The sequence below is a fragment of the Ricinus communis genome, chromosome 5 (assembly GCF_019578655.1).
Source record: "Ricinus communis isolate WT05 ecotype wild-type chromosome 5, ASM1957865v1, whole genome shotgun sequence".
NCBI classification, from domain to species: Eukaryota; Viridiplantae; Streptophyta; class Magnoliopsida; order Malpighiales; family Euphorbiaceae; genus Ricinus; species Ricinus communis.
In genome coordinates this window covers 29,568,780-29,592,577 of record NC_063260.1, presented here as the reverse complement: position 1 = coordinate 29,592,577, position 23,798 = coordinate 29,568,780, and the positions used below count along the sequence as shown (strand labels likewise).

General features: G+C 30.9%; 1 protein-coding gene and 1 non-coding gene across 2 annotated transcripts; one reads left to right on the top strand and one right to left on the bottom strand.

Annotated features, from left to right (window-relative positions):
- Positions 1-12,353: 12,353 nt before the first annotated feature.
- Positions 12,354-12,426, top strand: TRNAA-AGC. The gene has a single exon. It is a non-coding gene; the product is annotated as a tRNA-Ala (tRNA).
- Positions 12,427-13,007: 581 nt separating this feature from the next.
- On the bottom strand, positions 13,008-16,132 carry LOC8271326 (protein NRT1/ PTR FAMILY 2.11). Its single transcript, XM_002517414.4, has 4 exons — positions 15,926-16,132; positions 15,619-15,836; positions 14,160-14,725; positions 13,008-14,054 (listed from the first exon to the last, which is right to left on the bottom strand). The coding sequence occupies exons 1-4, from the start codon at positions 16,011-16,013 to the stop codon at positions 13,175-13,177; spliced, it is 1,752 nt and encodes a 583-aa protein (XP_002517460.1). The 5' UTR covers positions 16,014-16,132; the 3' UTR covers positions 13,008-13,174.
- Positions 16,133-23,798: the final 7,666 nt, after the last annotated feature.

Here is a 23,798-nt window from a genome sequence, read left to right as displayed (position 1 = left end):
CATATATATGATACACTGAACATTTTTAGAATAAATTTAATTAAAAAATGCTTGGCAATACATAACTGCATTAAATTGAAAAAGTTCCGGTCCCGCAACCTAACATTCTGCATTCAATAACACCGAAAGCAGTGGGAGGAATAGTATTGTTTCATTTTTTTAAGGTTATCGGGTTTTATATGGAATTAAAATATTATATAATAATATGATCTTAAAAAATGTATGAAATTGAGAAAGGAGGAAGCGTTGAAGATATAGCTGGGGAGGATGGGGCCGTGGCGCACAAAACACCATTACTTCCTTCTAAATGGGAAGCCGTATCCCTACTTTCTCTCTTGTAATTATTGTTTGCTATAAATGTAGTCAATGGTTGTCTTAATTGGATCCTCCTATTATAGTACAGCTTGTCATTTGATGGGATTTTCACGGTTTTCTTCTCTTTTTCTCTTTTTTAGTGTGCCATTCATTTTAAAAAACACAGCGGCACCGAAAATATTTGAATAAATTAACAAATCACTAAAAAATTGTAAGAATTCTTTTACTCGCTATCCAGTGGCTCAATAAGAAATTGGAAGTGTCTGTTTCTTGTTGATCGGTGGCGAATTAGCTGATTTGGTTAGCAGATAACCCGTTTGATCTATCTTTACGTATGCAGACTGATATGCACTATTTGGGTACCTTTCTCTAATAAAAAATTATTGCAGCGGGGGTGTCTTTTTCTCTAATAAAAAATTATTGAATGGGAATGTATTTTAGTTCATTAACATGGGAATACAATAAATATTTATGTTTTTGAAGAAAAAAGAAAAGAAAAGAAAAGAGAGATAGTAATCTATGAGAACAGTTTGAAGCCAGTAATATAAGTGAGAAGCAGATGCCCATGTGTGGCATGGTGATAACAAAAGGTATAACTGGACTCCAATAAACTAATTAACTCTGCCAAATAGAATAATCTTTAGAGCAATACAAATATTCTTATCGCCAGGGCATATAATGGAAGAGTGTTCAGACTCACAATGTGTATCGTCTAACTTCAAAACTTTAAATTATAACTCAGATCTCAAATACAATTTATCTACTTTCAGACTTTTTTTTTTTTTTTCCATAATTCAATTTTTAGATAGGTGGAGTTTAAATGGAAAAAAGAAAAAAAAAACAACTTTTTGTCAGTTTGTTCTCACCTGTGAAGAAAAAGAGATTTGAACTTTAAAACAGTGGAAATAGATAATAGATAACCCACGTCAGGACAACTTCCTTTGAGGAAATAAATAATTCCTTTCCTCCGTATATCAGACACATGCTGCCAAGTTGCCAACCAAATACAAGAGGCGTCTATTTCTGAAGCAATCATACAGACACCCCCTTCGCGGTTAGGGTTTATCTCAACTTTAATAAAATCTAAAATTTATTTTTTTATTTTCATATATTTACATATTATTCTTTCTCCCTTTTTCATACTTTTCAACTTTTATTTTATTTAAAAAGCGAAAAATTAAGAATGGAACATAAGAATTTAAAGTGATTTCTTTTCATCTAGAAAAAGAAAGGAAATATGGTTTTATTTTATTTTTCTATTTTTTATTATTTTTTTTGTAGAAATATAGAATATAAATGAAGAAAAGTAGACTGTATTGACAAGTTTACCATTATAAACCTATAAAAATATTGACTTTATTTTCTTCTGATTCCAGAAAGTGAGGGAAAAATAACCCCCTTATTATAAAATTATATTTGCTCCCTCTTTCTATCTTCCCAAACAAGGGTTAAATCTTAGACTTGATGTTACAAAATATATATTCCAACGATCTAATTCTCAATCGCCATCAATTCATCGTCACTTCGTGAAACCTACTTTTAAGTTGTTAGCATTTCTTACAGTGTGAGGTCTAATTAATATGCAGTCCCCCTCATTTACACATTTGTGATTATCAATGGCGGGTCAAAATCAATGCCAAAATACTAAAACAGTGATGCTAGAAGCTGTATTAAATTTACACGTATCGAAAACGAGTTGCATTTTCGTCTTGGCTTCAAATAAAAACAACTAAATATAATTGGCTGTATTATTGTTGAAACGAAATGATGGTTTTTTGTTTATTCCAAAAGAGAAAGGATCATCGGTGAAGTTATAGCTTTATCATCACAATTCGCATATCTAATTTAAATTTAAAACCCAAATAATCAACACCAAATCAAAAAATTCCCATAAAATTGGTAAAGAAAAGATAAAAATTAAATACCCAATATCATACCCTCTCATTCACTCCAAATACCTAGCAATTTTTTCACAATAAAATACAAGTAATTTTAGTAACAATTTATCTTAAGGGCAAATATGTTTTTTTTTTCTGTAATTGAAAGTTTTTTTTTTCTTTATTTATTAAAAGCGGAGTGAGAGTTTTTCTTTTTTTTTTTCTTTATTTGTTAAAGCGGAATGAATACGCGGACTATAAAATAGGGATAGTTTAGTATTATTTTGAAATTAGAGGGATGGATGATGTAAATAGACGAACCTTAGTGAGTACATAATGATTATCCCTTTCCTAGTTGTGCTAAAAGAAGTTATTGTACGTGCTTGCTGACCCTTTACACTAATTCTGCAAACTCTCCCTTTCACTGAATTGTACACTGATATTCCAATCTATTTGGCCATCTTTATTACTCTCTTTATAAATAAGATTATATGTGTTATATTTTATAATTAATACAAACATATATTAAAATAACGCAAATAAAAATAATACTTTTGTAATACGCTTTAAATTTTAAGTCTCTTTATTTTAAACACTTTGTACTTTTATTACTTTATTTTGTGCTTTTCCTTCACTTGGCTATTTTTTCTCTTCAACCAATTTCTAATTTTTTATTATAGAAAATATATTATTAGTTTTTCAAACATGAAAAATATAAATAATTCGCTTGGATTAGCATAATAGAATAAAATAGAAAGAGATAAATACGAAGATGCAATTATTACTTGTCTTGCTTATAGGAGAAAGTGTGCAAAAGATAATAAAGAGAAAGTGCAAAGAAAATAATGAAAAGAAAGCTCTTAACACTCCTCATTTTCCTGCAATTTTTAACTTGCAGAAAGTAAAGTGAATTTGCATTGATTTGATTTAAAAGAAATGTGAATGGGCTGTGTAAAGATTCCATGCATTTTGTGGAAACTTAATATCTATGCAAGTAAATTGCCGAGTCTTTTCCTGCGGTAGTGTAAAGGCCTCATTAAATAAAATCAGATTCAAGTGAACCAATATCAAAATGCTTAAGGTACTTAATTAGTTGAATGTTAACTTTTATAAATTATTTGTATCTTATTTTTTAGAGATGTAGAATCTCTAACACGTAAACGTTTGTGCTAAAATATATATTGTCTTCTTAACTCGATGCATATAGACTTATTTTGGATGGGTAGCCAATATCACCTACCATTCTTTAACATATGCTGTCTCAATAGAATTTAGCAAGATTAAGAAAATGTGTCTTAGCGACAAGCTTAAGAACATCTATGCATAGTATATGAATCAAAAGTATAATACCCATAAGGGTTATTGGAAAGGAGAGGTCTTCTCTTTTCCTTATCAACCAAGGTTCCATTTCCATGAAGAGCATTTTTGTGAAGCACTAAGCTGACATGGGAAGCATCCTTAGAGTCGCCTGAATACGAAAAGAATTCACTACCAATTCTTAAAAGGACAAATTAATGTTTTTACTAGAGGAAAGAAAAGAGAAAAAAGAATATTTGATTTTTTTAAAAATCCCAAAAAACATAACGAACTGGTCATGTTTTTTAATATTACTTGTATTAATACGATTACTATGCAATTTATTATATCATGTTTTAAAGAAAAACTATATGAATATTTTACTAAATAAAAAATAACAAAACGCATCAACTCATATATACTAGCTGGATGTGGAAAAATGGTCCAAATTAATTAGTGAACCTTGGTTTTTTAATTATTATTTTTGCTGCCGACGTACGGAAATATGTAAATGTGTTCAACTTCAGTACGTGTCAACTACAATTTCAGTTCCATTGAAATTTCAGTAACATGTGCTACAACTTACAATCCTTTAACAACTACAATTTTTTCCTCATCGAATATTCAGCTTTTGTCATTTAATTTCTACTTATTAATTTTGGGTTCAATTCTTCTGCACTCGGATGACATGTGATCCACATTGATTCACATCATTACTCCACTTTCAATGGTTGTTTTTCATAATCTAATTAAGAGTGCTAGATGTTGTTATGCAATATTCGTTTATGATGCCTAGTCATCTTTCAAAGGCTCGGTTGTGGTGCTGTATAATTGATAATATTAATAACCATATGGTCCTTTTGATTTATTATTTATTTTGTTTAATATTATAACAATGTGGGGTGTCTCATGAAAATGCACATCCAATCAGAGTTTATAATGATTGAAAATGGGTAGACATCAGTGTAGGTACTGCATTTTATCTTTTTGTATTCCTTTCCTTTTTTAGTTTAGTTTTTTTTTTTTCTTTATTATATCCGTATAACTTATTTTGATTCTGTAAGGGATTCCATGTTGTATATAAAATAATTGGAATCACATCACCTTGTACATTATCTGAAGCTATATGGTATGAAAAATGTGAACTTGTTAAACATAAACTATTATGCCCGATGGGTTATGTATTTTGTAACATTTTTAAGATAAAAAGGCAATACGTGTTTCTCTGCACTCCACTGGACGAAGATTTCTTTTCTTTTTTCTTAAAAAAGAAATACAAATTACTCTCTTTGGCAAACTCTCATCCAACGTTCAAAAACCAGTTAGTAATTATGTTAACTATCGCTCCAAGTTCAGCTAATGTTTGAAGAAGGATAATTAAATTGAGAATCGTGAATTATATAAAATAATTAAGATAAAATAGAGTAAGAAATTAATTTTAATGAGTTTTAAAGTGTAGTTAGTTTAATGGGTATTAGGTTTAGAGATTTGTACATCTATTAATTGTTTCTTACTGAATATCTATATTAAACCATAAGAGTTTAATTTCGATTATTTTTTATTTTAATATTAATTATCTAAAATGGATTTTGGTTGTCTACTGTCCTGAATTCGATAATATAAATGATTCAATAATATAAATGGATGGAGATAGCAAGTATTCTAAATATAAATCTGAAACTTATAAAGGGGTATTAAAATATATAATTTAAAATTCTAAAATCTCGTCCAGAATCCGATTATAACTTCTCAAACCCAACTTGATGCTTCAAGCTATCCGACTCCTTACTATATTTATGACTCATAAGCTTAACCATTGGTATTCGTCCGAATATTTTGTATTGAAAATTTTAAAACATATTTTATATACAAGTTTGTGCTGTTGATAGAGGTGTTTACTGTCTCTTCTTGGTATTTGATGGCTGCTATGGGTCCTTGGGTCAATTGTGTTTGCCATCAGGATTAGAAACTTTCATTAAAATTCAATATGAAAAACAAAAGATAAAACACTTTTCATTAAAATATTAACATGTGTCATATTTCGACAAAATCTGTCATCACCCTTTAATTTTGAAAGTTAACTGTCTAATCATGGTTAACTCTTGCGTATATTTGTGTAGATTTAGAATTCTTTTGCTAGAAAAATAAACAACTTAATTAAAGAAAAAACTAAATCATATCTCTTTATAAAGAAATTCTTAAATGAACCCTATTTGTTAAATATAATTATAAACGTCCATTAAAATGTTAAGACATAGCATATTTTACCCAAAATTTCATCATTATATGCCACATATTAAAAATTTAATGAAAAATCTATAATTCTAGTTGACCAATAGGTTTCGCTCAATATTTCTGCGTAAAATAAGAATAGAAACTGTGGGCTGTAGCAATTAATTAAGAACAGCTGGCTAGATTCAATTGTCGAACCACTTGCACCCGAGCTCTCAGAGTCTTTAATTTTTATGACATCCTTGTAATTGTTTTATTATCTTCCCATATTTAATTAATTATTAATATGAACTTTTTCCAGGTAATTTAATTACCAACCATTCAAAGTTTATGGAACCTCTTACTAACCACTCTAACTTCACTGAATCAAGACTGACATCACATCTCCAGCTAATGTCTAATCCTTTTATAAATAATGCCACTACTTCAGGATTTTGGTTATGCTAAGGTTACAAGAAGCATTAACAGCAGAATCAGACAGTTACAATCATAAACTGATGATCACAAGAATTAATCAATGGGAACTATAATCAACTGGTGTCTGTAATGGGGACCTGCCTGCACTATCTGTCTATTTATCTCCGGTTAAATTTTCAATAAGAACAAAATGCATTATGCATTAATGATGGTGTTACATTGACAAATTTTTGGTCTCTATTGGCCTACATCAATGTGTAAATTAACACATGCAATTATACAAGTGTCGGGTCAAAGAAAGAAAGCATAATCTGAATGTGCAAGAGTTTCTAATGAAATGAAACATTTTTCAAACATAATGTCAGTAATGCAGACAATCCAATGGCCCTTTTCAAAATAATGGCTGAACAAATTAATGAAGGAATATCACAAATGTATATATAGATGCCCACAACCCTTTTAAATATGATTATGTATAACAAACTATCATAATCAACATGGATTATTTTAATTTATTTATAGCAGTTAGATGATGATGATTATAATAATAATAATACCATTATCTAATATATATATATGGATGCTCCAACCAAATAAAACCTTCCTTTTACTTTTTTTATAAACTTTATATAATTATGTATAAGAAAAATCATTATAGAGAAACGTGCATATATGTAGCATAATACCTTTTTTGAAGTGGTTAGATTCTTTATGCTAATTGTATATAAAATATTAAGAAAATGTAAAGAAAATATCCTTACCATTCTGTGCATGGACATAATTATAGAGGGTTGAACTGAACCATCCTAAGAATATAATAGATAAGAGCTTCTAAGTATTGTTTTTCTGCTAGAACTACGATTTCTCATAATTGAACTGATATTAAATTTTAAAGATATTATTGTACAGAATGTACGAATCCTGTTAAACCAACAGAGCCAGCATATTAAGATACATCAAAACTTTGCATGAACAGACACTACTTGATGGACTCAATAATTTCTCCTTTTCAGGCAACCTAGCTAGGAGGCCAGCATTACTTTGTGCAAGTCAATTTTTTAAATCTTTAAGGAATGGCCGAGTGATTAGAAGAAAGGACAACAGAGCATCCAATTCTTCTCTCTTCAGCGCTCCCCTCTCCTTCCTGTCCACCCTTCTTTTCAGAGTTCCATATTTGCGGGCATATATAATACAGATGCACAGGGGAAGAAATCTTCACAATCACATGTACCTTTCATAGGTTAACTACCCTTTGTATGTTTCATGTGTCAAAGTTCATTGGAAAACATGAGCGATGATCAGTAGAAACTCCACGTGTGTTTTGTCTTGTCTAGAGCCTAGAGGATATATATGCCAGCCACTTCACTGGGCAACATACGAACTGCAAATACAGCGAATAGGTTACAAAAGTAAAATGATTCTAGTTACCACTAAAGAAAAAAAGAATGGTTCTGAGTTAGTAACGAATCTACAAGAAGCCAAATTTTCATGATTAGCAGCAAGGAAAAGACTTGTACTAGGCCTTTCAATAATTTGTATAACAATGGTCCACAGAAGTCCTTCCCCCCAAACCTTTCGGTTTGGACATATTCTTTAAATTTTAGCCATGCAATAGACAACTTTTTAACCTGAATATAGATGTATTACAATGACAACTGTAGAGGCATCCATTTCTGCCGGTCATGTGCATGTTCATCTTTGGTCAGGACTCAGGATGTATAAAGGCATCATCGATTTCTAGGGCACACTCTCTTTGATAAAATCATTCAGAATTTCTAATGGTGGCTGCTTCTTAAGTACTTCATGCCATGGAAGGAAAGGGCTCATTGAGGATATATGAAAACAAGTGTTATCTACTTGTTGATTCTTAATTTTGCCTTTCTTGGCATATATCAGCTAGAAAGTAGAAATTAATTGCTGGCGAAATAGCCTCCCTTTACCGAAGGGTTAAGTCCTTCTTATGGGTAATTTATAGCCTCTGAAATCAGATGTGTTTTTCATTAATACCCTTAAAAATCAATTTTTCATTTCCTATGCCTTAAATTCAAGTCCTTATTGCTAATTTTGTTCAGAACTGCTTGAATATTTGATGTGGCAAAAGTAAAAATCCTTAGCTTTAGCACGAAAGAGACAACATATTAACTTGGCTAATTCTTATTTACAACAAATGTATATTTTACAATGAATAAGAAAATGATAATATATATATATAAATATTATATATTTAAATATTAAATATTTATTTATTTAAAAGTAATAAATATAATTTATCAATTTAGTACATAAATAAAAACATAATAAACTGGATATCTATACTCCTGTTAACTTTGCCATGTTAAGACTTTCAAACAAAAGAAAGAAAGGAAGATGCGATAAAAACTGAACTGGTAATTGACAGAGAGATCAATGGCACTCCAACAATAATTGGATCAAAGCCAAAGGGAGCTGAAATCATCATGACGTTAACAAGTAATAATTTGAGATGCAACATAAATTATAAAAGGTCACTTTGGTCAAGATACAATTTTATTATTAAATTAAGGGGTTTTACAATAATGTGATATTTTACTATTATATGTGTGTTTTTAATTATAAATAATTTATTAATATTATTTCAAATAATTTATTAATTATATATATCTTTCTATTAATTTAGATTATGGATAAATTTATATATAATTTTTAATTATTTATATAATTTAAAATTATATAAATGAATTTTATGATTGTAAAGTACTACCGATTAAATTCTAAAAATATATAAAAATAATATATTTAATTAATTAATAATTAACTAATATAGTGTTTAATTATATTAATAAATTATTAAATTAAAATAAAGTCAATTTTTATAGATTTATATGATACCATACATGGTGTATGACAAGAATGATTCTAAATTTACAATAAATTTGACCTAATAATTTGAGATGCACAATCATTTTTAAAAAGAATATTGCTTTTCATATTTTCAGTTAAAAAACTTAGGTATGTTTAATGCCCTTAAGATATGTTATGTTTGTTTAAGCATTTAGGTAAAAATGTTGTGAATTTTATAGATATTGTTAAAATCTATCATTTAACTAAAAAATAAAATTTATTTATTTATCATCCATCCAAAACTACTAATATGGGATAGATTTTTTTGTATATCTTTCAGTTTAATAAATGAGAAAATAGTTGAAATTTTTATCATATTTAACAGAATTTATCGGAATATACCAAATTAAAGAGTATAGATAAATTCATAAAAGTAATTTATAAAAATTCAGTATATTAATTTTCATAAAATATATTAACTCTAAAAATCTCAATACCCAATAAGAGAATAGTGAAATGACAATACATAATCTTTATCCGCACACATATGAGTAAAAAGCTAATTGTTATGGGCAATTATTAGAGACATATTACTAACAAAGTTGACTGATGGGTTTATAGAATAAAGAATGTCAGATTCAATACAGCCATTGATAGTGGTGTTACTGTGCCCAAAAAGATTTCATAATCATTTAGAGAGACCATAAAAAATGACAGAAGCCTACCACACTTTAAACCACCAACAACAAATACAAAATAAATATGCTATGGATTAATTGAAATGATCATTTCCTGACACACAAAAAAAAAAATTCAAAAAATTAAAAAAATCGGATGTCGATCATTTAATAGAAAATACTAAGTGTCATCTCGAACATGCTAAAAATAGAATTGCAATAAATTACATTAATTTAAAATAATCATAAGGAAAAAAAAAACTCTTCGAAAAAAATAATTCTATATCTATATATAAATATTAATTTTTGAGATCTAAATTTTTTTAATAAATGTGTTTAATTGTTAATATATAGAATTTTTATTAATGTTTACTTATTTTTTACATATAGAATTCCAGTTTATATGTAATTTTATAATTTTTTTATTAATTTATTAATTAATAAGTTATATTTCTAATTGATTATTGACTCTAATTTTAAGAAATAACATATATTAATTATAATATTTTATTAACTAATAGTTTTCTATACTTCTAATTTTAAAAATAAAATTTTTAATATTATTTTAAAAATTTATATAATATATTTTTAATTTTGAAAATAGTAATATCAATTATATTAAAAAATTAATTTATTTGTCTTTTCTAATTATATAAAAAAATTATTTTAATATTTAGAAAATAAAATATAATTTTTATTGACTCTGGTGTTTTAAAGTTAATTTGAGAAGTTGTTATGACCAATTTGTATACACAATCTAAATAAAAAAATTAACTAATTATAATTTGTATAATATCAACTGTAGATCATGAAAACCACAGTAATTTAAGTCTATGTCAACAAATAATTAATCTCTTCATCAGATTTTCATATAGTGGGGGTATACATTTGATGAGAATTTTAAAAGAAAAATAATTAATAAGAGAATTACATTCTAAGCATACAAATACGGACGAACAAAAATTCGTCAGCCATGGCCTATTGATTTCTAATATTATGTAAATCCTTGCATTACACAAATACTTTGTAATTAATTAACTTTTACGACAACTATATCTTCAATTTTAGCTCGTGAAAGACTCACTTGAACAATAATGGAAATTGAAAATATTTATTATAATATGATAATAAACAATAAGGTCTTGGCAGAATTTGATATGAATAGATAACTAGTAATCAAAAGAGGAGGAAAACTTAAAGTATCTTCTTTAACTAGAAATTGTAATTATTGGTTCGGTTTCTATTATAGTTTGGTTGGACTCAGTTAAGTTATGAAAGCGGTCAGACCAATGGTTCCCCTATAGTTCTAGCATTTATTAGAGGAGGCAAATAAAGCAAAAGTTTTAGCATTAATCACAAAAATAGAGTAACGGAAAGAACATTCCAGTCAATGAGGTATCCACTACTAAAGAGATCCCAACTTTTCAAGTGAAAAGCTTTGGCAATTAAAGTACAATAATTGCAACTCATAAAAGAATACAAGTACACATTAATATTTTTAATTTGTAAAATTTAAATTATATTTTTTATTTTTTAAAAATACATATAAATTAAATATACAATTGATAATGTGTAATGTAAGATTAGGAAATTTTATTAAGTTGTTAATAAATATATTACTGGTATTTATAGATTAACTTTAAAATATAACTAGTATTTTATGGATTAATAATCATTATTTTTTTTTTTTGAAGCAATCATTTGAAAAACTTAGATGCTATTTTTGAAATTAGAATTATATAATTGAAAAATAATGCACTAGCTAATGTATTGATAGTAATTCAAATAAAAGATATTAATTCAAAATTTATAAAATATAATAAAAAGTTATATATCTCAAAATTTATATATAGTGACACGTCACCGCTAAGATGAGTAATGACAAATATAATATTAAGCACTAGCACTTTGTACATATTATTATATATTTAAAAAAATTATTTTTTATATCATATATAATCCAATTTATAATTATATTCGTACAAATAAGTTTTATTTTTATTTTATGATACTTTTATTTATATTTTTATTAATTTTTCTATAAAAATCATGTAATACATTTTTATGAAGTTTTTATATTTTTATATGCTAAGATAAATAAATACGAAAAATATGAAATATTTATCAATTTTATTTTTTTATTTATTTTATTATATTAATAAATTTTCATATATTTAAATAATAATTACTTTTAACAAATAAGATTATTAGAGTCTTTGCTATTTATTTATCATTATTATTATTTTTTAATATCTCACACACATATATATACTAAAATATCTATTTTTTTTATTATATTAGACTAATAAGTTTTTCAGTATGTTACAAATTCTTTTAACTATTTTTATAATTTAAATTTAATTTTTTTACTATTTTATTAATTTATAGTAACTGTAATAATTATTATATTATATAATAATTTTATATTTAAATAATTCATAAATACTGTATTCATGATTAAAATTTAAGATCACATCTAATCTTTTTTTATAAAAATTTATGGTTTATATTTTGATGAATTTGCTATTTGTCATATTAGTTTTTCTTCATTAGGAGAAATCTCGATCTTCTTGCTCATAACGTATAGCTAAAAAAGTTTCGATGTACTTTAGGCCCATTTAAGGCCCTCCTATTAAATATATTCTGCCTTTGGAAAATAGAAAGAAAGAATATTACATAATTACTTTTTCTATTTACATGTCTTCCACATTTCGCATTTGGGGATGTAGCTCAGATGGTAGAGCGCTCGCTTAGCATGCGAGAGGTACGGGGATCGATACCCCGCATCTCCATGTTAATTGATTTATAACTTTTTTTTTTAAGAAAAATTATTATTACTATTGAAAACAAATGTCTGTTTTTTTTCTTCAATAGATGGCTTAAGATTATGTGGACAGAAAATTGATTTTATGTTATAATAGCTCTTTTCCTATTCAATAATAATAATAATAATAGCTATTTGAATTGAAATGGGGTTAGGGATTTTGAACAAGGATGAGATTAAACATCAGTCTAACACAACCTACTTGTACGTATTTCACTTGTCGGAACAAAATTCTTGTGAAACTGCTACCCCACCCACCCTCTCGCTTATGCTGGCATCGCCACTCTTCTCTCTATCAGAAACTTGTCCCCTTTTCATTATCTAAACAAGTGTGTATATAATTTCAATTTCTATATATAATTATTCCCAGTTTTGGCATTGCAATAAATGCTATTCTATTCTACTATTAAAAATTGTTGTTCTTAGACAAATATCAAATGTCTTTTGAAATGCTGATTTCAAAAGATATACATGCTTATGATATCCACGCCTAATGCCCAAAATGAAAAAGAAAGAAAGAAAGAACATCACTTGCTGAAGAGAGATCAATCAAACTAGGAAAGAATACTGTATTAATTATTGATGTCGAACCACAACATGAACATGCGCAAATTTATTCATAATGCTTTCTAGTTGCATGCTAAACAATTTAAGGAAACATGACCCTGAATGGAAATTATAATTAATCCCCTTTATACTATAAAAAATATTTCTGATCAGACCTCTTCTCCGCATCCATCCACAACCTCACTTGCATTCTTACCTTTATATCTATAGAACTTGGCAAACACCAAGAAGCAGCCGAAGTTCAGAGCACCTAAAACAGCAATCATGTAATAGAACAAATCCAGTCTGGCTTTGTTTAGATCCTCAGCTAACCAGTTCCTGCCATCAGATCCTGCTGTAACATGGTGGACAATTGAAACAAGTATGCTACTTAGATAAAATGAACCTGCCAACCCGAGATAAAAGAAAGAACCCGCTATGCTTCTCATATTTTCAGGGAATTGCTTGTAGTAGAACTCAGTCTGCCCTACTGAATTAAGAGCCTCTGTTAATCCTGCAAGTGCTAATTGAGGGATTAGCCATAAGGCTGACATAGATGATATAACCCCTCCTTTGGGTGAAATTCCTGTTGATCCTGTAATAGCCAAGCGCCTTCTTCGCTCCTCAATCAAACCAGAAACAATCATGGTGAGAATTGAGAAAATGAGTCCAATTCCCATTCTTTGGAGAATTGTGATTCCACCTTCTTTGCCAGTGATCTTTCGAAGAGATGGAACAATAATTCGATCATAGATGGGAATAAATATGGTAAGAGTTAACATGGCAAAGACTATAATTGAAGCTGCAGGAATCTCAAAGCCATTATTGCCAATTCTTCTGTCTGCCTGAAGTGATTGCAAAACAGCGTAGGTGTTTTGCTGAACTACTGGAACATAGTAAATGATGCCTGTTGCCCATATTGGGATAACTCTTAAGACACATTTTGCTTCTTCTACTTGTTGAATACTGCAAAGTTTCCATGGGTTGGCAGCAGAACCATCAGAATTGAATTGATCTTCATCAGTGACAATTGCAGCCTTGTCAAGCCACCTGTTTCAGTTACAACATTGGTTGTCTTGTCAGTGTTCGAATTAATCTGTCATAAGGCTATACATATATATATAAAGGACGCAGAGAGGGAATTTTTTCTGTTACCTGAATTGATTTGTATACGGAAGCTTGGAGTTGATAGAATTGGCTGGCATATAATTGAAAAGACTAAGAGCAGGGTAGCTAGGCTGTCTTAACTTTTGCTTTTTAGCAGCAGCAACTAGTACTTGTACCACACTGAGTATAGCACTCCCCTCAGGTTTCACAATGACATAAAGTTTTGTACCAAAGAAGAAAAGTGCACAAGACATGAACATTAGACCTGCAGGAATGGCTAAGCCGAGAGTCCAATTCACGTTTGACTGCACATACACAATGAACGTTGTAGAAATCATCATACCAAACGTGTAGGTGCAATAGTACCAATTGAAGAAGCTATTGATGCCTCGCTTGCCAGATTCAGTATTTGGATTGAACTGGTCAGCTCCAAAGGCAAGGTTACAGGGGCGGATACCTCCAGCTCCAAGAACAAGAAATCCTAACCCACAAAATAATAAAGCCAACTGACCACCAGTGGCTCCAACTCCAACACATCTGCCAATCTCATTTTTTGTGCATCTTGGAGGATGCAGTTTGGAGATTCCCGCGGTGAGTGTTAACACTATCATTCCCTTTAAGATTAAAAACATGCAAAATGAATCAGCTTACATATTATGATACTAATTCCATGCATATTGAAACTTTTGCATTACTTCCTAGGAAAATGAAAATAAAAAGAAGAGATGGCCATAACGTTATTAATTGCAATCAAAACTGAATTCCGAGAACAAAACTTCTTGCTAGATGGACAACTAAGGCTACGGGGTGCTATAGTTGCTCCTCTTTTATTCTTTTTTGACAAACCAAAAAACAATTATATATGTGGGATAAGTTACATGACAAGTATAGTTGAAGCCCAGTTACCGTTGTATGGTATACTTGTCTAACTATCCTAATTGCACTAGTTACTAACTAAATCTTAAATAATACTATTAATTAAGAGATTTTCTTTTGCTTCTAATAATTAGTTAGGGAAAACTAGTAAAATATTATGTCAAAATATATGTTTTAAAGGTAAGTATAAAATAAATTAAAAATGAGCTTAAATTTGAATTAGGTTTAAGCCCGTTTCAGACAGAGGATAAAAGACTTTTTATAAAATATACACTATATATGTAATAAAACTGACTAGTAAACGAATAATTAACTATCGGTGAATCTAAATTTTTCTTCCCATCTAAATTACGTTAGAAAATGAATAAAAGAATCAACAAAAAATAACAATTTATGCTGATGTGATGCAAGATGTGAATATCAATAAAAAGAATGAATAAATAAAAAATGATTATAGAGTGAATGAGTTATTATATGAATAGTACTAATTAAATATAAAAAATATGACTGAAATAATGAGAGTGATTATTTAAATTAATTATTTTTAATGCCATGACTAAAAAGCATGTGGCCATCAATCTATCTCTACATTTCTAGGATTTAGAAATTGATGATATATATATATATATACCATAAAAGAGCAGATAGAGGCAAAGGCAAGAGTCTTGTATCGTCCCAAGTAGGTATCAGAGACGAAAGCACCAATTAATGGGACAGCATTCACAGTTCCGGTGAACACATTAATAACAGTGGTGGCTGTTATGCTCTTCATGTTAAAAACAGTAGTGAGATACACTATCAGGTTTGATACAGTGCCCATCGTCCCCAGCTTCTCAAAGGTCTCATTCCCTGCAAGTTAATTTAACAAATTCGTCACGAAGCTTGAGAAGGATATATATGCCTGTGGTTGGTGTCAAAAATATATGCGGTGTACTTACCAATTATGAATGGCATGGCTTTAACTCCTCTATACTTGGGGACATCCTCCTTATTATTATCAGTTCTTCTCTCGTCTTTGCCTTCCATAACTAGATGCTTTCTAAAACTTAAGAATGTTTTGTGGGTTTGGCCTTGAAAGGTTGTCACAGAGGTGACATATATATACACATGTACACACACAGAGACAGTTACATATCAGATTAATTAAAGATGGAAAAGTACGATTTCCTTTTATCCTTTTTCTGCTAGGTAGAGGGCATCTAACCAAATTAACTAAAGGAAAAAGAGCAGCTATCGATGCTAAATACAGAATGATAAGGGAAAAGAGTGTGGCATCAGATTTCACATGATGATTCTTTTCAGAGTAGAAAAACTATAATTAAAAAGACACTTACATTATAAAAAAATATTAAAGAAAGTGATCACGTGTTATATGAGAGTCTGGAAATGACTTAGTTAAGATGTGAATTTCCTTTTTTTTTTTTTCAAGTTCATGGAGTATCAATATAATTAGACAAATTATATACCCATAATTTTATATTATTGAAAGCTAATTGTCCTTTGGTAAAAGCCAGTAGCTATCAATTCCATTGCATATGTTAATTAAAAGCTTCGAATCCTTTCTTTAATTATTATTCACTCATTTATTAAACTATACTTAGTTGACCACTTCATACTTATAAGCTAACTTAGCGCACTCTTCAAATTGGAATCTATACTATTTATTGCAAGTTCTACCAAGAACTCCAATCTGAAGCACAATTCTTTTTTTTAAGAACATGTGAAAAGGGTGCAATTCAGTGCACTTGGCATTAACAGGCATACAGGAGCTGGGGTGGATACATTAGTGGGGCAATGGCCCCTGAAATATATAGGCTTCCTGATAAAAGGAAATTAGGATTTGCCCACCAAAAGTATGACGTCCCTTAAACATTTTGTAACTGAAAATTAGGAGTGGATATATTAGTGTATTTATCTTTTGGTCTCATGGGTATCACTCAGAAATAGTTCTTTTTTTTCCCCCATTTTAGTATTGTACTTTTCTTTTTCTTCATTTTAGGTGAATTATAATCTCCTACATAAACAAATCCTCAACTTAAGTCTTTTAATGTAAGAGATTGCATGAGTTTTAAACAGATTTTAAGAGGGAAAGAGAACAAAACAAATTATTATATAGAAAACTCAATAATCAAAAGCAAAATTAACCTTCAGGATCTTTTACGATTTTGACGAGGTTGTGGGGCTATCTTCTGTACCAATCGTAACTTTTAGTGAAATTCTTTATTTTTCTTTTAGCAAAGTTCTTTTATTGTTTGTGATGATTTGGTGCATTAGTTTTTGTTTACCTGATTTCACATAGATTTTACATACCTTTCTCATTAGTCATTTACCTTTCAATATTAGTTCTACAAAATCATTGCTAATAGGAATACTCGTCTATATCTTGATTTAACTTTTCTAATATATTTAATAAGTCTTTCAAAGTACACTAATGTTGAGATTCTATCACTTTAATGTGAAAAGACAATGAAGAATGTTGTATATTGAAAAATAAGAATTCTAAGTCTTTTACAGTGTGAAGGATGATATATATACATGATTTGCTTATTGAGTTTTTATTCTAACGGTTGCCTAACGACTCTTTCTGAATAGGGTATGGGTTGAAGTGACCTTTCATGCTTTACAGAAAATGATGCTCCTTTTTACTCTGAGGTGGTCTGTGATGATAGGTCTGCACAAGCAACCTAGCTTGTGTAGCCTCTGAGACCACAATTTTTTTTCTTATTTCTTCAACAGTCCCCCTCAAGGTGCGTTCGAGTAATTTTATGGAACCCATTTTACGGAGGATCGAATGATAATTCTGCTTATCAAGGGCCTTTGTGAATATGTCTGCCAGTTGGTCTTGACTTCTTATGTAAGGGGTCTCAATCTCTCCTTTTTGAACCTTTTCTCTAATGAAGTGGCCATCGACTTCAATGTGTTTGGTTCGTTCGTGAAACACCGGATTTGATGCAATGTGTCGAGCAGCTTGATTATCGCAGTGCATTTGCATTGGTTTTTTTACCTTCAACTTTCATATCCTTGAGGACTTGTTTGATCCAAATGAGTTCGCTTGCAGTGGAAGCCATTGCACGATATTCAGCTTTGGCGCTTGATCTGGCCATTACACTTTCTTTTTTACTTTTCCATGTCACCAAGTTTCCTCCTACAAAAATACAGTAACCGGTGGTTGATTTTCTATCACAACTTCCAGCCCAATCAAGCGCTGATAGTGCCCTATATTGGTTAAGGGGTCTCCATCTTCTAAGTTGAGTTTAATTTTGGTTTCCATAGGTGTGATGGCAGGTTTGGCGCCTATTTTTCTAATTTCTTTTAAGAGGTCGAGGGTATATTTTCTTTGAGATGGAAATAAGCCCTTGTTGGACTTTGTCATTTCTATGCCTAGAAAATATGACAGTTGACCAAGATCTTTGATGTCGAATTCTTCTTTTTAGACTTTGTTTGACATCCTCTATACCTTGATCATCATTTTTTGTTATTATAATATCATCAACATACACTAAGATAACAATGGTGAGATTAAGAGTGTTTTTAACGAACATGGATGAATCAGATTCACATTTACTGAAATTAATACTTAATAAAAAATGACTGAGTTTGGTATACCATGCTCTCGGGGACTGTTTTAGGCCATAAATAGCCTTCTTTAGTTTATATACCATGGAAGTGTCTGAGGTTGACTTATGACCAGGAGGTAGTCTCATGTAAACTTCCTCTTCTAAATTACCTTGTAGGAAGGTGTTCTTGATATCTATTTGAAATAGGTTCCAGCCCTGATTGATTGCTATTGAGAGAAGAATTCTGACCGTATGGAGCAAACGTCTCTTGATAATCAACACCATAAGTTTGAGTGAAGCCTCGGGCTACAAGTCTGGCCTTGTATCTCTCAATAGTGCCATTACTATTGTACTTGATCTTGTATATCCATTTGCATCCTACGGGTTTTTTATTTTTTGAAAGAGGAACAATACTCCATGTATCATTTTTCTCTAAGGCACGAAGTTCTTCTTCCATAGCCTTACACCATTTAGGGTCGGTGTTGGCTTCGTAGAAATTTATGGGTTCAGTGTGGTTTGAGATCTGACAGAGGTAGTTGCGATATTGATTAGATAAGACATTATAAGAAAGAAACTTTTAAATTGGATATGTTACCGTATGAGACACATAGTCTCTAAATTTTACAGGAGGTCTAGATTGACGAGTGGATCTTCTCAAGGCAATTTTTTCTTCGTGAGGCTGAGTTTCTCCCCTTGAAGAAAGTGGCTTTGAGACAGAAGAAGACTCCTCTTGAGGCTGATGGTCCAGTTCTGAGCTGCTAAGAGAAGAATCAAAGTTAAGCGGAAATAAAGACTGACACGGTATAGGAGGAAAAACAGCATTGGTGGATGGTGAGTAGTAGGGTTCAGTTTCCACAAAGGTGACATCACGGGAAACATAAGCTTTGTGGGTTAAAGGATCATAGCATTTGTATCCTTTTTGGGTGGAGGAATAGCCTAGAAATATGGTTTTAACTGAACTTTTGTCTAGTTTGTGTGAGCGCTTGATATGAACATAGCAAACACATCCAAAAACCCGGAGGTGGCCTACTTCTTTTTTGCGGCTTTTGAGGACTTCTAGAGGGTTGAGAATTTTAAGGTGACGGTAGGCAGCCAATTTATGAGATAGGTTGCAGTTAACAAGGCATCCGACCAAAATATAGAAGGGACATGACTTTGAAAAAGGAAAGTGCGAGCGACATTGAGAAGATGTCGATTTTTGCGTTCAGACACTCCATTTTGCTCTGGGGTATTAACACAAGTGGTTTGATGTATGATGCCATGATGCTTAAAAAAGGTGAAAAAGTTTTGATTTACGTACTCCGTACCATTATCGAAGCGGAAAATTTTTAATTATGCATTATACTGATTTTTTATGAAATTGAAAAAATCTTGAAAGCGAGAGAAAATTTCATTTTTGCCTTTTAATAAGTATATCCAGGTGGTACGAGAGTAATCATCAATAAAGATGACAAAATAGCGAAAATAATTATAGGCAGTAAAGGGGGCAGGTCCCCAGACATCTGAATGAATTAAATCAAATGCGTTTTCAGACGCACTAGATGACAACGAAAAAGGTAGTCGCGTGTGTTTTGAAAATTTACACACATTACAATTGCTAGAATTTAAATTTGAATAAAGTAATTTATTTAAAATAATGTCAGAAGGATGCCCAAATCTTTGGTGCAGTAACATATTTTGGGAAGAATTAGTGGACACAAAATAGGCCTTGGGGGGGTCATGCAGATAATAAAGACCATTTTCTAATTGACCTTCACTAATTGTCTTTCCAGGAATTCGATCCTGAAAAATGACTAAAGATGGTGAGAAAATAATATTGCAATTTAAGTCACGAGTAATTTTGCCAACAGATAAGAGATTAGATTTAAAATCAGGCAAAAATAAAATATCATGAATATTGGATTGAAATAAATTTGTGGTGCCATATCCTTAAATTTTGACTTTGTTGCCATTGGCAACTGTCACATGATGAGAATCACTGATGGAATGAATTTTTTGTAATTGAGTGGAATCCCAAGTCATGTGATCAGTGGCTCCAGAGTCAATAATCCAAGCATTGTGGCAGTTATTTGAGGAGTTAAATAGTGATTGAACCGAACCTAACCCATAGGATGGGTTTGATCCGAACCGATTGGGCTGCTGGACAAGGGCCTGGAGTTGGGCCAAGATGTCAGCCATTTGGGCCTGAGAAGGCTGGTGGGCCATGGGAGTCGGCTGGGCCTGGTAGTCTGGATCAGGGTGGGTCGGCTGGGCCGAAGATTGTTGGACTTGAGGAGCCCATAAAGACTGTTGGGCCGAAATCTGGACTAGAACGAAGCCTGGATGGGCTGACGTTGTTGGGTCGGGTCGGGTGAGTAGGCCGGGTTTGGGTCGGGTTTGATTAAAGACACTCGACCCGGCATATGCACCCTCTCTTAACCCTACATCCCCTCTTTCTCCCATATCTTTTTTTGTCCAAAAAATCTCTCCTGCCGCCGCCCCCTTTCCTTTCTCCCTTTCCCTCTCTTCGTAATGCTGCAGCTCCGTCCCACCCCCGCGAAGGCCTCAAGTGCGGATGTATGTGCCAGCAGACCTCGCGGGAGTGACCCCGCGGCTGGTCACGCTTGCCCTCCGCGCGACGCCAGGCGTGATTGTCCGTGAGTTACAGGGGGAAGGAGACGCTCATGGTGTTCCTCCACGTTTCTTCACGCTGAACGCTGGCTATTACTTCATCTATTCGAGGAAGCTCGGCTGTGAGGAGGATCTGCGATCTTAAGCTTTCATAGCTTGAATCCAATCCTCCAAGGTAAGTATATACCAGATCTTGTTTATTCCTTTTTTAAATTTCTAGTGGGTCGATTGAAGGCGGAATATAGTTCTTCAACTCTTCCCACCGAGTGAGAATTTCTATTGCATATTGTGAGGAACTTTCTGTTCCCTGAGTGATTTGCGCTAACTTTTGTTTGAGTCTGAATGTATGTGCAAAATTGTGTTGGTGGCCGTAAAGGCTTTGCATTTTTTTTCAAATTGATTTTGATGATTTCATCAGGATGCAGAAATGGGATATTTGGGGCTCTATAGTATTTGTGAGCCAAGACATGACCAAATGGTCAGATGTCTACCATTCCTCTATTCTGTCAATTTCTTCTTCGGTTGGGGCTTCTGGCCTTTCTGGTTTTGGCCGTTGTTTTGTTCCGGTGATAAATCCCATTTTTTTTCTGCCACTGAGGGCAATATACACAGTTTTGGACCATTTGAAATAGTTGGAATTGCCTTTAAGAATGATATTGGTCAGTTTTTCATTTTAAGACATGGCTGGGATTAAAAGAGGTAGATGATGATCACTGGTGGGAACCAGGCTCTCATACCATGTGAAAAGACAATGAAGAATATTATATATTGAAAAATAAGAATTATAAGTCTTTTACAGTGTGAAGAATGATATATATACATGATTTGCTTATTGAGTTTTTATCCTAACGGTTGTCTAACGACTTTTTCTGAATAGGGTATGGGTTGAAGTGGCATTTCCTGCTTTGCAGGAAAGAATGCTCCTTTTTACCCTGAGGTGGTCTGTGATGATAGGTCTGCACAAGCAACCTAGCTTGTGCAGCCTCTGAGACCACAGTTTCTTTTATTGTTTCTTCAACATTTAATAAAATTACTTAAATTTAAAAAATTATTTATTTATCGATTACACATTAAATAATATAAATTTTATTTTGACCTTAAAAAAATGTATAAGAATATTTGACATTTTATTAAGGGTAATTACTAGTTAATTACAAAGTGTTGTCTTTGAACTTATGTTCTAATTACTATCATCAGGCTTGAAAATCTAACTACGTCCACTGACGTGAAACCCAGAAGAACCCACTTCTAAATAATAAAGTTGGAGACGTAATTATTATCCAATTTAGATAGGGAGAATTTGATTACAACCTGTCTCCTCTCCTTAATTAGTCCTTTTATGCTTTTTTATTTTATTTTATTTCTTTGGCCATCTTCCATTTCATGACCACTCACTCAAAGAGCATTCGGAGAATATGAGAATTACTTATTATGTCGCCTAAAATCTTTTAATTCTTTTTCTGTTTCTATTTTTGCCTTAATTACTCTTTAATTTGATTTTGTTTTCAGCCTATTTATCGATCATGTGTGAAACAAATAGGTAATAAGATTTTTCTACATCATTTTGATTCTTTTCTTTTCTTCTTCTGTTTCATTTTAGAAGAAGGTAATTAAGGGTGCTTTTGTCCAAATTGAAAAATGTATGGAAACTTGCCATACTCCATAAGGTGTTGTCTATTAGTTAACGCATTAAGATTCTAAAATTGTACTTATATATTTTAAGACATTGAGTAAAATAATTGTGAGGCATCTAAATAGCATATAATTCGCAGTTTAGGAGGGTATATTTAATCAAGAGTTTTAAAAATATTTATAAATTTTCTTATTGTTGTGGTAAGTCTAAATTCATATAAACGGTCATAGTACGATATATTTCGATCAAACTATTAAGTTTATGTCATACTCGTTATGTTTGTGGGCTACCTGTTTGGCAAAATAGCTGAACTAACAATAATCATCTCTTATTAATAAAAATTACTTGTTCAAATAGTTTTTTCTTTTTGAGTTTTAAATAATCTCCTTTGTTTTTCTTGTAAGATAGAGAATATAACGGCGACAGTAGTATAAAAAATGTGTTTGGAAAAAAAAAAAAAGTGGAATGAATTCTTAAAGAGAAGTGAAAGAAAATTTTTAAATTTTTTTTATTTATACCGCCACATAAAAAGTGATAAAAAAGAGTATATAAAAACTTATTATTTATAAAAATTAATAACTTTTTAAATCGGTCTTAGTTATATAGGCTTTATAACAAAACATAATAACAAGAATGACATGTATAATTCGATTGATTAGCAATATCAAGACCCATACATTTCACATGCTTCCAATGTTATAGGTGTGAAAAGGAAAATGTAAATACTAATGCATCAGAATTATGTTCCATGTCTATATGAATTTGTGCTATTCCTGTTCACTAATAATAATTAGAATCATTGGCAAGGAACAGAAATAAAAAAATAAATTATCATCTATAATACAAAGTTTTTAAATTAATTAAAAATTATTGATTGTGTGAACTTTCAATGAATCTTAATTTTTATCTTATATATCCTTTGGTAATAAGATGCCGATTCTAGTTTGGAGGCATCTGATCCATTCAAAATTTTCAAGGCATCTAAAAAGCATTCGACTCCTTTCTATTATT

Excerpts from the sequence above, each read along its gene's own strand:
- LOC8271326 (XM_002517414.4), bottom strand. The coding sequence starts at position 16,013 with ATGGAAGGCAAAGACGAGAGAAGAACTGATAATAATAAGGAGGATGTC. Across the intron at positions 15,837-15,925 it reads AGCCATGCCATTCATAATTG|GGAATGAGACCTTTGAGAAG; the intron begins GTAAGTACACCG and ends ATTAACTTGCAG. Across the intron at positions 14,055-14,159 it reads CCGTATACAAATCAATTCAG|GTGGCTTGACAAGGCTGCAA; the intron begins GTAACAGAAAAA and ends TAACTGAAACAG.